Source organism: Lynx canadensis, chromosome C1, assembly GCF_007474595.2.
Source record: "Lynx canadensis isolate LIC74 chromosome C1, mLynCan4.pri.v2, whole genome shotgun sequence".
Classification (NCBI taxonomy): Eukaryota; Metazoa; Chordata; class Mammalia; order Carnivora; family Felidae; genus Lynx; species Lynx canadensis.
In genome coordinates, this window is record NC_044310.1 from 44180152 (window position 1) to 44194948 (window position 14797).

General features: G+C 49.6%; 1 protein-coding gene across 1 annotated transcript in view; it reads right to left on the reverse strand.

Annotated features, from left to right (window-relative positions):
- Nucleotides 1-1294: 1294 nt before the first annotated feature.
- The window catches only part of USP24 (ubiquitin specific peptidase 24), a 138097-nt gene continuing 124594 nt past the window's right edge, over nt 1295-14797 (reverse strand). Inside the window, 11 exon segments of the mRNA XM_030323637.1 lie at nt 1295-2284; nt 4556-4633; nt 4635-4670; nt 5015-5102; nt 5292-5311; nt 5714-5789; nt 7787-7865; nt 8861-8927; nt 11561-11626; nt 13511-13624; nt 14536-14657. Coding sequence (XP_030179497.1) covers nt 2222-2284; nt 4556-4633; nt 4635-4670; nt 5015-5102; nt 5292-5311; nt 5714-5789; nt 7787-7865; nt 8861-8927; nt 11561-11626; nt 13511-13624; nt 14536-14657 — 809 coding nt within the window. The 3' untranslated portion in view covers nt 1295-2221.

A 14797-nucleotide genomic window follows, 5' to 3' on the forward strand; every position in this document is an offset into this window, starting at 1 on the left:
TTTTGAAAGATTTATAAAAACATCTTCGTCCAAAAAATTGGCAGTAAAAATGACAACTCTTCCAAGGTAAGCCTGTCGTAATTGTCACTTTGTTGTACATTAAAAAAAAAGTCATCAGCAGGTTTGCAGACTGCAGCCGTTGGAAATCAAGTGGTTCCCGGCAAAGAGGAAGTGATGTCCACTGCAGCGATGACACAAACTTAACCAGCGCGTATGACACACAACAGTGACGGGCGATCCTGATGAAGCCTTACGGTGAGGACAGCAGGTCCTGGGGGTGGCGGGGGGTGTTGTTTCCATAGGAAATAAGGGACTAGAAGTGGCAATTTCACTCCTGAATTTGGGCTCCTGAGAGTGCAGTTGCCAGCGATGATATCCCAACACAGATCATCACCGGCATTTCAAGGTCATGTCCTATGCAATCGTTGTGTGAGGATGGGGGCGGAGAGAAGGTTGAGGGTGGGGTAGGGAAAACAGTAGGACAGGGAAGTATCCGTGTTCTCAGAATTGATTTTAAAACCTCACGTCTGAATTCCCAAGGACGGCAGAACCATAGACAATTTGCCAACTGCTTCTGACCAATTCTCCGAGGGCGCAGTTCTGCTCTTAAAGGCGGCCTCCCTCTGCACAGTGTCCTTGACAATGGCCGCCACTGGCCTGCGGCGGGCTGTAGACACGGGTACCGGCTGCGGCCGGCTGCACAGTCACCTCAGCGCTCAGTAGTGAAGGGGCCGGGTGCCGAGGTGCACAGCAGTGAAGAGCTGTCCTGTCACGTGTCCACACAACTGGAAAGCCACCAAAAAGGCACTTTGGGGCTGGCCACGCCTCTTTGACTTGGCAAATCTAACCGACAGGGGCAACCTGGCACTTCCTAAGCTTCCCTAGTTCTGTGCGCGGTGAGTTGAAAACAAGGCAGAGCACATAACTAAAGGTAAAATGTGACTCAAAATACAAAATGCACAAAATATATGAAGTACGTTGGCATATCCCTTCTCCCCTCTGGGATCCAAATCTGAAAGGAGTGAATGGTGCTAGAATTGGGAAATACCGACGAAGTGGCCAGTTGTTCAATTACTTCATGCTTATTTCTGGGAAAGTAAATCTTGTCCCGATCTTTTCACTGTTTGCTAGTCATGTTGCAGAGAAACAAGGTCTCAAATTCCTTCTCCCCGTTCAAATTACTACAACTCACAGAGCAGTGTTTCTCAACTCAAATATTTAACTTCATACACAACCAGCGCCAAAGGGTCTCGATAATTATGTTTTAAGCAAAAGCAAATGATTGCAGATCACATGATTTAAGACTACAGTTTATTCAATATGTCTCCAAGCATTAGAAAGGTGATTTTATGAAGTCAAACTCCGTAAGGTTATAATTTAAAGTGCTTTTTATTTTGCGGTTTTCAAAATTTGGGGAAAAATGCCACAACTTCCTTAGTGATTGATATCAAAGAATGAACCCTGTACTTCTGAAGAACACTTTTTTTTTTTAATTGCTCTTTTCAACCTGAATCATATCAGAAAAATACCTTAATAAAGAGCATAATAAATTTCCCAATTTTTGATCCTGGTAACATTTCATCACGGTCCAACTTCATGCCTAGGCCTCTGATCCCGACCCGTCTGAGATTCTATACAAACAGGGAGACATATTAAATACAAAGGTCTGTGTAAACGGAGTTCCTCAACTACTATTTTACAATGGAAAGGAATTTTATTACCTATCTTTACATCATTTTAAATTGGATATTCCTATTCAATGTTACTGCAAGATTAAAAATTTGCCCCCGCCTATCTAAAGGCAGCTTGCTTTTTTTTTTTTTTTAATATAAAATCCAAAGGAACTTCTGTTGTAGCATCAAAGAGAAAGCAACGGCTTTACCCTCATTCACTCTTGTATGTTTGTGAAACGAAAAAGTCTGCCAGCGGCTTTATTTCCTACAATTTCCACAGAACTGTGAATCCACATTTGGACTGTGCCCCGGGACAGGTGATCCGGAGGAAGGCCTCCTCCCACTGCCAAACAGCTCCTGAACCTTCTCCAGGGGCCAAGAGTGCCTTCTTTAAAAACACACGCTCCTCTGGGATCACGGCAGGCTCTCCTAGTCCGAGCTTCGGGCTCTTCTAAAGGGCTCAAGGGTGAGAACTGGATTTTGAGAGGGCGCTGAACACCCAGTGCTGGAGCTGTGACTCCTCACCGCACGTTGGGCATGCTGTTCCTCTAGGGGTCGACATCGTCCAGGTCGCTTCTCAACTCGCCAATCATCATGGGTGACTCTGAACCCTTCGAATAAGAGAAGGAGGTTAAGTTCATGCACGGTCAAGTTAGAGAAAAGCTTCTCAACACCGAGGGACTTATTTGTGTTTGGTAATGTCCGCATTCAACAGCTTCACGTTTGATCAAAGGGAAATAAAAACCTAACTGTAACACCCTGTGTTTGACAGTTCCTGATTGTGCAAAACTCTCATTTCTATGCTCTCTGTGGTCACTGAGCCCTCGGGTCATCATGTTCCTATACAACAATGCAGGCCGCGCTCGGGAAAGCCACGTGAACCGCTGCGTCCCCAGCACTGTGTTGCACTGCCTGCCGAAGACCAGGAAGCTTCTGGCTCACCGCTGAATTCCGTTTCTGTCACCAGCCGTGCGGCCTTCAGCCGATATGCGAACAAAGTTCTGAATGTCTGTCGTGTGTTGGGGCTGATGTGGGTGGGGGTTGGGTGGGGAACGGGCAGGCAGTCTCTGCAAAGTGACACATAAGCCGAGTGGGAGTTAGGGGTGAGTGGGGGAAGCCCCACGCAAAAGGAAAGAGGGTATCTGATCAACTCCGAGAAGGCCATCAGCATCCAGAACACAGAACATGAGAGGAGAGAGGTAGGCAGGGGCCAAACCTAGCAGGCCTGTGCTGAGGATTCTGGCTTTTATCCTAACAGCAATGGAGACCCATTGAGGGAAGGAAGAGTGATGCAGGGGCATCCTCAGAGACCAAGGACACTCCAGTCCTTATGAGGATGAAGAGACGCACGGGAGATGTTTAAGAGGGCAACCTGGCAGAATCGGTGAACGGACTGCAGCGTGCGAAGGAACGTCCAGAAAGACACCTGCTACACAGGGCGCTGTTTCTAATAAGGACACCAAGGAAGGCCAGCCCTCGCTGGGGTGGGCGGAGGCATCAGGCATGTTGGCCGTGAGAGGCCTTTGAGGGAAGGAGCTGGATGGCCCCGGCTGGCACCCAGGAGAATCACAGCCATGGAGACGGAGAGAGAACAGGTGGAGGGGTTGGAGGAAAGCCAGGAGGGTGGGGCACCGTGGAGGCCCCAGGGGAGACTGTGTCCAGAGGCGAGGAGCGGCCGGCAAGGTCCCATGCTGCTGTGTGCTCCACTACGACCAGGCCTGACACGTGGAGGCCACCTGTCACCCCTACCTAGTGGTGAGCCAGCCACTAGGCAGGGGGTCAGCCTGGAAGAGGTCCCAGGAGGAGCAAGAGAGAAGAACTGTAAGTTCTGACAATTCTTGGAGAAGTCTGACTGTGCAAACGGGGAAAGAGGGAAGAGGAAGAGAGGGGAGAGAGTCGTTTTTGAAGAACAGGAGAGAACAGGGTGTGTCAAAACACTGCTGGAAGGGACGTGCGGAGAGGGAGAGGTTCCAGGTGGGCGAGGGTGCGGGTACACGCGTGCGGGGACACATGCTCCTGGGGCCTGTGAGCCTGGCAGCCGCGAGACCTCTCGTCCCACAGCTTTGATCTTCTCTGCAAACAGAGTAGGTGACGAGGGCAACTGCTGGGTCACACCACATCACCGTGCTGGGCATCCGTGTCCCTTCTGTGAAGTCAGGGTAACAGGGACCTCAAGAGGCTGTTGTGAGAATTTGAAAGGTTAGAAAACAATGGCACACACAACATCAACAGGATTCGTTTAATGAGCCCCCTGTGCCAAGCACTGTGGCGGGACCACGGAGGAGACCGCCCTGGCGCAAGGTGATACAGGCTGAGGGAAGACGCGACGCTCGGCAGGACATTCACGGGCTGCTTCATCGGTGAGCGCGCAGCAATGTTTCATTCCTTTTTCTACCAGAGCGACCCGTATTGAAAGTGTTCTTTTTTTCTTTTTCTTTTTTTTTTTTAATAAGCTTAAAATTATCCTTTGACTCCCCTGACAAGTAGGTGTTTCGATGGCCCTTCCTTTCAAGGGTCCATGTTTCTGGGGAGGCTGGTGAAAGCGACAGGCGGGGGGGGGGGGACTTGTGGCAAGCCGGCAGAGTGCGGTGAGCCAGCTGGAACAAAGGCGTCTGCGGCCCGGCTGTACGAGGACCATCTTGGAGGTGGTCACCCGGGCCAGCACGCACTGAGCCCCAAGCACTGCGGTCCCCTCCCTGCTGCTGCTGTTCTGCCTTGTGAGCGCAGTGCCGGCGAGGCCCGCCCCCCCCCCCCCCCCCCCCGCCAGCATCGCTAGAGGACGGAGCTGGGGTCTCCTTTGGTCTTGATTATGGAAATTCTTTCTGGAAAGCTTCAGAGCAGGCGCGGTGCCCCTTCCCCTGGGCCGCGGGCCATAGCCGTACCTGTTGTAAATGCCTCTCCCCATTCTCGTCGTCGCGGGGACTGCTCTCCGAGCCGTTACTGCTCCCGGACTGCTCTTTCCTCATTCAGCAGAGCTGTGGCATATGCCAGGTGGTCCTGTGAGAGACGTGAACACAAGAGGAGGGAGTCAGGGTGTGCGGTGCCACCAGAAAGACTCCCCGTCGCTTGACCCCCAGGGCTACCTTCGTGGCAGCAGCCAGGGCGCCCCCACCCCTGCGGCCCCCACCGCTTTTCCTCTGGCACAGAATTTGCCGGCCACACAAGCTGTCTCTTCACAGAAACTCCCTTCTTCTGTCCTTTCCTCATGTCGCCACCCACACCTCCTCGTCGCTCCGAGGCTGTGGCACAACGCTAAACGCACTACGATGTTTAGTGTGAAACACACTACAAATCCTACCTGTGGGATTTCAAGCCACACAAAACCAAAAGAGAGGCCTCACCTGAGCTGAAATCGTTCGCTGGAAGGTTTTTCCAGTTGATGTTTCATTAGAGACGTTACTCTGTGGAGTCCAATAATGTTCTTGACATCTGAGACGGAAAGTCAAAGATGCCATCAGAGACAAGCCCACGGGAGTCCACAATTTCCACCATTAGATATCTGAATATAAAAAGCATTAACACAGCACACAGACCCACCCAGGTCTAACACACCAGGAGATGCTTTCTTGGAGGGGTTCACGTCCCCTCGCAAGACCTCAGTGAGATCCTACATCTTACGTAATCACCTGCTCTCTTACCTATACAGTTAAGATGCTGTGTTAAGACGCAAACTTAATGTGTCATGATAGGTATCAGCTGTACTGAAACAAGTTTGAAGTCTGACCAAACGTTGAGGCCAGTCTCCAAATGAAGAGGTTTTTCCTGGTAAGAAGTGCTCTTGGGGCGCCTGGGGGGGCTCAGTCGGTTGAGCGTCCGACTTCGGCTCAGGTCATGATCTCACAGTCCATGAGTTCGAGCCCCGCGTCGGGCTCTGTGCAGACAGCTCAGAGCCTGGAGCCTGTTTCAGCTTCTGTGTCTCCCTCTCTCTCTCTGCCCCTCCCCTGCTCACACTCTCTGTCTCTCTCAAAAATAAACAAACAAAAAAGATGTGCTCTTACTGATTCCTACGTGATAGCCAGAAAAGTTCAAAATGCAATTACCTTCTTCTGTAGCCATTGTACAGCCCAACTCCAGTGGTGGGAATTCTCCTTGAAGTATTCCTTAGCAGCAGGACACCTGGTGATTGGGGAATTCTATCAGCCAAATGCTTTCTTTGCAAATATACTTGTTTCATCCCCTTTGATTTTGATACACAAATGCTACTTTTGCTAAAGTTCAGTTGTCTTTCTAGAGTTTTTTACTTGCTTTTGGTTCAGATACATTCATATGTATAAACTTCAAAAGGCAAAAAGAAGGTAAACGTGTAGCGAAAGGTCTTTGACCTACACCAGTTCATCCACTCAGTCCTATTACAATTCAAAGACAGAAACTCAAAAATAAACAACACACTGTACAGCTAACTATAGAAATGATTCTCGAAAGAATCAAAGCCAGTCTTTAAACTTTTGTGATGCGAGTCATAATTCCCGGAAAACCAATTTTAAGGTATGGTCCGGAGCCCCCCTCTCTCTCTGCAGTTTTCTTTGTCCACTTAGAAAGCTGCCTCTCAGAGTCAAAGGCAGCGCTGACGGGGATCCTGTGTGTGTGCAATGCAGGTTCCAGGAGGGACAGAGAGGCACAGATGAAGACACTGCTATCTGGACTACGTACCCGCATCAGACATACCACGAGGCCCCAACACTACCTGAAATGCCACTTAGGCAAGTACTTCTCACGTCATGCGCCCGTATCGAGCCTGGTTAACGAACCCACAACCGTGGCAGGATGATCTCCCTCATGTCCACAATGCTATGTCACTGGGAAAACGCACGTTCACCCATTATTTCACCAGAGCTCTCATTTAATTTGTGCAGGACACTCAAATGCAGCAAGAGTAAGGCCAAGAGATTTCTTATTCTTATTCGGGTACAAATCCAAGGATGGCAATACCCACGCTGAAGAATCGGTAAAAATCTGGGGCAAGATAAATGGAGACCCAGTGGCGTGGCATAACGTGCTCTGTAGCCTCGGGTCACCACGCAGCCACTCTGGCTTTTTGTGCCCACGTCCTACCCAGGGGAGCCGAAGCAGCAAACCACGACGGTTCCTTCCAACACCAACAACCTTGATTTTCCGAGTGCCTGTCGACCGCCAAGTGGACAAAACGTGGTAGAGCCACACCGGGGAGTATTCTGGGCCTTGAAAACGGAAGGGGATTCTGGCACAGGCTACAACATGGATGAACCTTGAGCACATCACGCGAGGTGAACTCAGCCAGTCACGACAGGACAAATGCTGCGGGATTCCACTTACATAAGGCACCTAGAGGAGTCAGGTTCGTGGAGAGAGAAAGTAGAAGGGGGGCTGCTGGGGGAAGAGGGGAAGGGAGAATGGGGAGTCACTGTTTAGTCGGTACGGAGTTTCAGTTTGGGAAGCTGACAAAGTTCTGGAGACGGGTCGCGGCAATGGCTGAGCAGCAACGCGAACGCACTTAACGCCGTGGACTTGTACACTGACGGGTGGCTGAAATGGTAACTTCTGTGTTGTGTGTGTTTTACCACAATTAAGCAAAGGAGAAGAGGACCGTTCCGTGAAGCCCACCGCCTGTGCTCGAGCCCTCGCTCTGACCGCAGGCACGCCGCTTAAACCGCCCACCCCGCGGGACTAGCCACGCGGAGCGGCTGCGAAGATTAAATGAGAGTAGGGCAAGGCACTCAGCACAGGGCCTGGGCTCCTACGTGGAGGCAGCTACAACACTGTTCTGTCTCTGGAGAGACCGGATGGAAAGAGGGGATTCAGCGCCTGACAGAGGTGGTAGTGGTGTTACGTGACCTGAAGCCATCTCAAGCCCGAGTGCGTGACTCTGGTTAAGGTCCCCGAATCCGCCTTGATTCCTGCCTTGCCTGCACGAGCCCTGCCGGTTCAGCCTTTGGTCTTGGGTTCCGCAAGATCTGCTGCTCTTTGGACATTCCCTTCACCTCTCCTCGAGGTCACGTGAGCCGGTTTCTGAACCACCCCAGCAAGCACGCCCTGACTCAGGCTCTCTAGGAACTCCAGCGAGGCAGATTTTTTCCTGGCCAGACGGCTTGTACTGAACACACCGTCTCCTCCCTGCGTTTTGAGTGGATACTTACTTTTGAGCAAGAGTCACGAGGAATTTGACACACTGGTAGCAGCGACTGCTGTCCACGTGATTACTGTGGTGCATCAGAGCTGAGTGGAGAGAACAGGAAATTGTGACAAGAAAGCAGGGCACTGCAGGCGGGTCCCGGTAACACTACTCTCTTGTTCTGAACACTTACAGCCAGCTGGTCTGATCAGCAGACAGGGGACGGACTATCAGCATGGGGGCGCGGATTCGACAGGACTCCCCACGTGCTGATGGGCAGAAACACTGAATAGCATTCAAGAAACCTATGTGGCGATGGAGGTGTGACTTTTAGGAGAGCCAAAAGGAACTAAAACTTCTACTGATTATTCAACAGACCTTCGAGCTTTTCTACCCGCCATGCTACTGACAGAAGACTGGTTACAACACTTTCAGTTTGATAAATGGAAATTTGGGTATTAGTTCAGTTCAACACATACTTCCTGCTCTGCACTTTGGGGATGTAGAAGTAAATAGTACTTGGTCCCTGCCCTTGAGGAGCACATGGTCTGGAAGTTCCAGGGAGCCTGGGTGCCGCTCAGTGGCCTTGAATGTCACGGCTTTTTAGCTTGCATTTCTTTTCTGGAATAAGAGGTCTTAATCTCTTGCTACAGAGCAAAATCTAAATGACTCATATACTGGAAATACAGGTGGGTGGTGGATGTTGAAGGAGGACTATTTTTAGCCACACTTTCTAAGAAACAGCTCATTAAAGCCACTTTAGCCTTCTGACAAAAAATTTACAAGTAGATAAAAGAAATCTGGGTGCATTCATACCACAGGTAAAAACAAAACAACAATCCTGTCTCATGAGCGTGACAACGTCCTTTTCCCTCCCCAGTGGCTGCAGAGCAGAATGAAAGACTTCTGACATCAGAAAGCAGCCTTTCGCTGTTGAAAAAAGTCACAGCATCGCTGACTCTTATCTGCCCCAGGAACGGGACCCCAAGGTCCCCCGTGGGGAAGAGCCCCGGGGCAGACCTGTCAGGGAGGAGGCCGGCCATAACAGGCCATCTACCCGTCTGCTACAGACGTTTCTCAGGAAGGCCAGGCTACTCACCTAATAATCCATTTTCTGTCTCAAACACAAATTTGACTCGCTCCACCTGTATGGGATCTTCAATGACCTGTGACAGGAAGGAGACAAAGGCCGGTGAATGAAAGAAGGGACTTGTGCGATGGCACGCACTGGTGCCTTTTAAAAATAATTCTGTTCAAGAGGTTTAGTTCCTCACTTAACAAAACCCAATGCAAACAACGTGTCACTGACATGTATCTCAACAGTATCTTAAATTTTATTTTATTTGTTTATTTAAAGTACAACCTAGTCCCCAACATGGGGCTCAAACTCTTGAGACCTCAAGATCGAGTCACATGCTCTACTGAATGAGTCAGCCAGGCGCCCCTTAAATTTTAAACTAAAGATGAAAAAGTTCAGGAAGAGTTGCAGATCCATTCACTTCCTGTCTATGTGTTCTTACCAACTATATCCACAGCTGTCAATAGTAACCTAGCGGGCTCTAAGGACGTGTATTGCACGATCCAAGGATAAGAGGTTTAGGGTCTAAACTGTCTGTCAAAACCACGTGAAAGTTTTGCTACAATACAGTCTCTCCATGCTGCATGGAGGTTTATGCCAAGCCACAAAGGGCTGGATCTGTGTCCTGCTTGTGGCTGTCCTTCTTGTGCCTGGCGTTGAACTATGCACAGGGCAGTAGGCCAAGTGGTTTGCTGCTGAACAGACCAACAATACACTGTCCTTCTCCTGAGGGGCAACAATCTTCTGCGTTTTGTAAAAGTGCTAGGACTAAAAAGGAGGTAAACGACCAGAGAGATAGGCTTTTTATAAGTGGTATCCATGGTGTCTTTCCTTATTCAGAAATGTTTACTGAATGCCCACCCTGTGCCAAGGCCTAAGCTAAGTCTCAGGGACCTACCGGAAACCCGGACTCTGCATCTGCTTAGCGAGCCCTGGGCTAGGCTCTTGCCGGCCCACAACCAGTGTCAAGGTCTACTGATTGCCTCTCCCACCAAACACGTCAAGACCTGTTCCTTGCTGCCTCTACCCTGTCTCTCTGCCATTTGGACCTTGTTATTTCACACTCAGGTTACTGCCACACATGCCCGTGTGGTTTTCCAATTCCAACCCTGCTTCCTTCTTCGGTCAGTCCTTCAAAACAAGTGCCAGGGGAACCTTTCTAAGACCTAAGTCAGGTCCCATCACTCCCCTGTTAAAGCCTTCCCATGGCGCCCAACAGTGATGGCAGGGGTTGCAAAGTGAAATGTCTACACAGGCCAGGACAGCAGGAAATGAACCAAGAGGGCTAGGAATGACAATAAGGAGCAGTGAGGACAGAGGGGCACTGGACAGCATGTGCATCCAGGAAATGGGGCCAGTGTGTCACATGACCTGTTTGTCAAGACAGGCCAGAACCCAGAAATGACAAAACAAAACAACTCTGGGTCAAATACAATAGGCATATAGGCAGAACCCGCCTACCAGTGTGCAACCACGGGCCTACAGGAAAAAAAGCCCACATGCGTTGGTACCCGGAGCCTTTCACAATTTGGTCTGGCTTTGTTCCCCAAGCCCTACTTCATTCCCTCTCCTCCTGGTGACGCCACTTCCTTACGGGCCCCGCAAATGAGCTGGTGGAGAGAACGGGCTCTGGGCTGGTCGCCTGGCTCAGATCCTGACTCTGTCCCTTCCATTCAAGGGTGGCCTTGGGCAAATCCCTCCACATCGCTGAGGTGCAGTTTTCTACCAATCATGGACTTCACTGCTTACAGCTGAGTTCTCCCCTGCCTCTCCTCCATATCCGGAATTGGAATGCATCCTACGGTGGATTACATTCCCATTTTGTGGCTTGTAAGCAGGAATTTTAGTAGCACGTGGGCAATCAGCGGGGTCTTAGATGTGAATGAACTGTAGAGCAGCAATTTACGTGACGGTCATCCTGAGGTCTGAAGGAGATGGCATCTGTGCTCGGCACAGTCCCCCGGCCACCACTTCCTTGCTCTCTGCACTGTCACTGCCTATACTTGGCGGGCTCCCTCGCTCCACTGTGAGTTCCCACGAGGTAGTTTCCTTACCACTAGCCTCCCAGTCAGTAATGACAGAAACATGACTGCGGTAAAGAGGACCCACTAAGTGCGGGCCAAGCGAGTACAAGACGATACAAGGACACGAACTTTCTGTTTGCAAACACAAGCTGACTAGAACAAGCTATTTTCTTTTTTTTAATTTTAGAAAGAGAGTGTGAGTGGAGGAAGGAGGGAGAGGAGGGAGGCAGGGAGGGAGAGAGGGAGGGAGAGAGGAGCAGGGGGAGAGAGAGAGAGAGAATCTTTAAAAAAAATTTTTTTTTTTAACGTTTATTTACTTTTGAGAGAGACAGAGAGAGAGCTTGAGCAGGGGAGGGGCAGAGAAAGAGGGAGACACAGGATCCAAAGCAGGCTGCAGGCTCTGAGCTGTCAGCACAGAGCCCGACGTGGGGCTTGAATTCACGGACCGTGAGATCACGACCTGAGCTGAAGTCAGATGCCCAACTGACTGAGCCACCCAGGCGCCCTGAGAGAGAGAGTATCTTAGGCAGATTCCACACTCAGCACAGAGCCTGACATGGGGCTCGATCTCACAACCGTTGAGACCACGACCTGAGCTGAAATCAAGAGTTGGGCGGACAACCGATGGAGCCACCCAAGCGCCCTGACTGGTAACCCTAGTGAACAGCACAGGAGAATCAGAACGTTTTTCACTTACCAGTATCTCATGGAGGAGCTGGAACGTATTCTTCAACTCATGGGGTGGAGCCGTTTCTAGTTGGTTCTGAAAAATTTTTTAGAAGCACAAAAATTCCAGTGAGTCTTCAGTGGAAAGCTCATCAGAGTGGCAAAAGCAACAGGGCTGGACTCCAGTTCTAAATCCACCACTGTCGGCTCGACCCTGGGCCAGCTGTCCTCTCTGGGCTAAGCCTGGGACTAAAGCAGTCTCTACGGACTGTAACACTGCGAGACTATGATACCGCACTACGCAATTAGGAAGGACAGAGGAAGAAAGGCAGAGAGGAAAAGAGAATTTTAAGCAAACAGGCCCAAATTTCTGTTTCTATTTCATTTGCACATAACCTACTCTGTTTTCCAAAACACACGCTCTGGGGTAAGGATGCTATGAGTGATATATGTGAGAAAGGTCAGCTTACGGAATAGAAAACTCGCCAAGGCACACTAGGTGAAGGGATCACGGTTCGTAAAACTCACGCTCCGCTGGGCGCCTTACCAGCCTCACGCATGTGGACCGTGGGGAAGGACACTGCGTTACAACACTGCCCTTCAGGGTGCCAGGTCCGGTACTGAGGGGGCATTCCGTGTGTCACACTCTGTTAAGTCATACTTCCCTCCCACTTAACAGAGGAGGAAACTGCCTGAGGCCGTATAATTAGTAAAGGGTAAGAGGAACTCAATCACCTCTGACACAGGTCTCCACAGAAAAGGCTCAGGGCAAACACATTTTAGGAACAGTCTGAACACATAATCCACTGCTCACCTGCCACTTCTTAACCCTACAGGTGTCACTATTACAAATCCTGGTGCAGATAAGAAGGGAAGAAGGGGTGGCCGAGATTCTGTGAGCAGAAACCAATATATATGGTAACGATTCACAAAAAGAGGCCTGAAAGGACACAGCGAAGGGGACACGACTGATCCCTGAGGCAGGATGGAGAGGGGACACGGTTGCTTGGTGGACTTTGGCCTTATCACATGTCTTAATTTTTCACAAAGAAAACGCAGGCGTGCATTATCCGTATAATTAAAAAAATTCAAGATTAAAAACTAAGAAAAATATGTGCTGGCTTCAAGGTTTTTCTAGTAATTCTCAGAAAGGCAGTACGCACTATGGCTGAGAGCACAGCCCTGGAGCCAGACTGCCGACGTTCAGATTCCCACTTTGCCACTTACTAGCTACGGGACACCGGGCAAGTTACTTACTCTGTGCCTCAGCTTCCTCAACTAAAATGGTAACAGTTGTAGTATTTACATCATAGGACCACTTGAGAGTTCCATGTGTAAATGGCTGGAACAGCACGTGGTGCCCAGTTAAGTGCAACCTCTGGAAGAGTCCAGTACCGATCAGAGCTTCCTAATGAGTTACATCACTTCTTCAGGAGGTAAGAAAAACCTACTTTTGATTTTTAAAATGTTGCCTGGTGAAAAGGACCTGGAATTGGAAACCCATCTTACACAGTAACGGTCACCACTGCATATGATTAACTATGAAGTACATTCTAAGTACTTAACAACTGAGCCCAAGGCAAACGTGCATCGCCAGGAAGGGAATGGCTAAGTAAATGATGGTAGACGAGAGGATGAAAGGGCCTCGAAGGTAACTTCATAACATGCGAAAATACTTACAACGTCAGGTGAAAAAAGGACACAAAGTCGTAAAGACGGTAAAATTCCAATTACCGTAAAATACACGCACAGAAATACATGCTCTGGGGTAAGAGAAGGTTCGTGGTGATTATCAGTGAACGGAAAGACTCTGGGTTCTTTTTAGTCTTTAGTTTTTAAAAAGGGGCCTACAGTATGTTTCTGATTGGAAACAGCAACTAAGTCGCTGAAAGCGGCATCTTTCCTGGGAGCAAAGGCGCCCTTCCCTACAGACTCAGCGGCAGGCCCCCAGCCCGCGCCGGCTCTCTCGCGGAGACCCTACCTTAATGAAGTGCAGCATGGTGAAGGAGAAGTGCTCGTTACAGAAGCAGCAGTACACGACCATCTCGATGAGCGCCAGGAGCGAGCCCGTCAGCTCTCGCAAAGCAAACATCACCTAGCGGGAGGGTATGAAAGGAGGAAACTTTCTCAGGGCGGGGTTAATTGTCAATATGTTGTTTCTGACTTATAGACATACTCAGGGTCAAGCTCTTCAACATCACCTCACAACAGGCTTTCTTAACTGCCAGAGGCCTAAGTCGGTCTGGAAAAAAAATCTGTGCAAATGTGCACACCTTCTTTCCCCAGGGGAGTCGCGTCCATCGGATATTCAAAGATAAATGCCCCAAATGCACCACCACCGCCAGCACTAAATTAAGAGAGTCACTGACAGATCCCTAAAGTAAACAATGTTAAGCTAAAGAAACCAAAAGATACAGAGTACAGCACTGTTGACATGATTAAACCACCAGTATGATACACGGCTCACAGATTTATACATGTAAATCAAGTTTCGGAAGAGGGTCTGGCAGATTAAATTCTTAGCAGTAGGTAGCCCTGGGCGGAAGGGGAAGGACGCCAGCTGCAGGTCGGCCACACAGCGTGTGACACGATGAAGGGCTGGGAGCAGCCCACTCCCACAGTCCTGAGATTTCCCAAAAGCGTGTGCTCCAGAGCCGTATGTAGTCTCCCACACAGAAGACTGGGAACAAAACCTTTAGATAATAAACTGAGTAACTGATGGCGTCGTTCACTTCCTCCTGAGACCCGGGCGGGGCAGGGGGGAAATTAGCTGGGCTGGACCTGGAGGTCCAGTCCTCGCTTGCTGAGAGGACTGATAAAAATTTTCTTCAGCGGATCATTTCTTTCTGACATATACCCAGGAAGAAAAATTGATTTGAAAGAATCTTTTCTTCTCTTAACAATACTCTCCTTTGTCGGAGCGACATGCAAAATATCACAAAGGGCATGTTTCCGTAAAGAGAAAATAATGAAAAAGAAAATGGTTCCAGAAGATCAAGAACTTACCTCTAACAGGTAAGGCTTCCCTTCAGACAAGAACAGCAAGGCTTCTACTTCCTCATGGAGGGGCAGCAGAGGGCTGGAGGGGGCGATGCTAATAGGTGGCCGTTGTTTAAATACACCAGGAGCTTTAGGGGACCAAAAAAAGCACACCCATCTCACTTGATGTTATCTTACAGACAATCTACAAGGTGAAGCGATGCTCTTGAGATTCATATACGCAACTGCTCAGTACTTACAGCCTGTTCCCTCACAGTCTGGTGGGGAA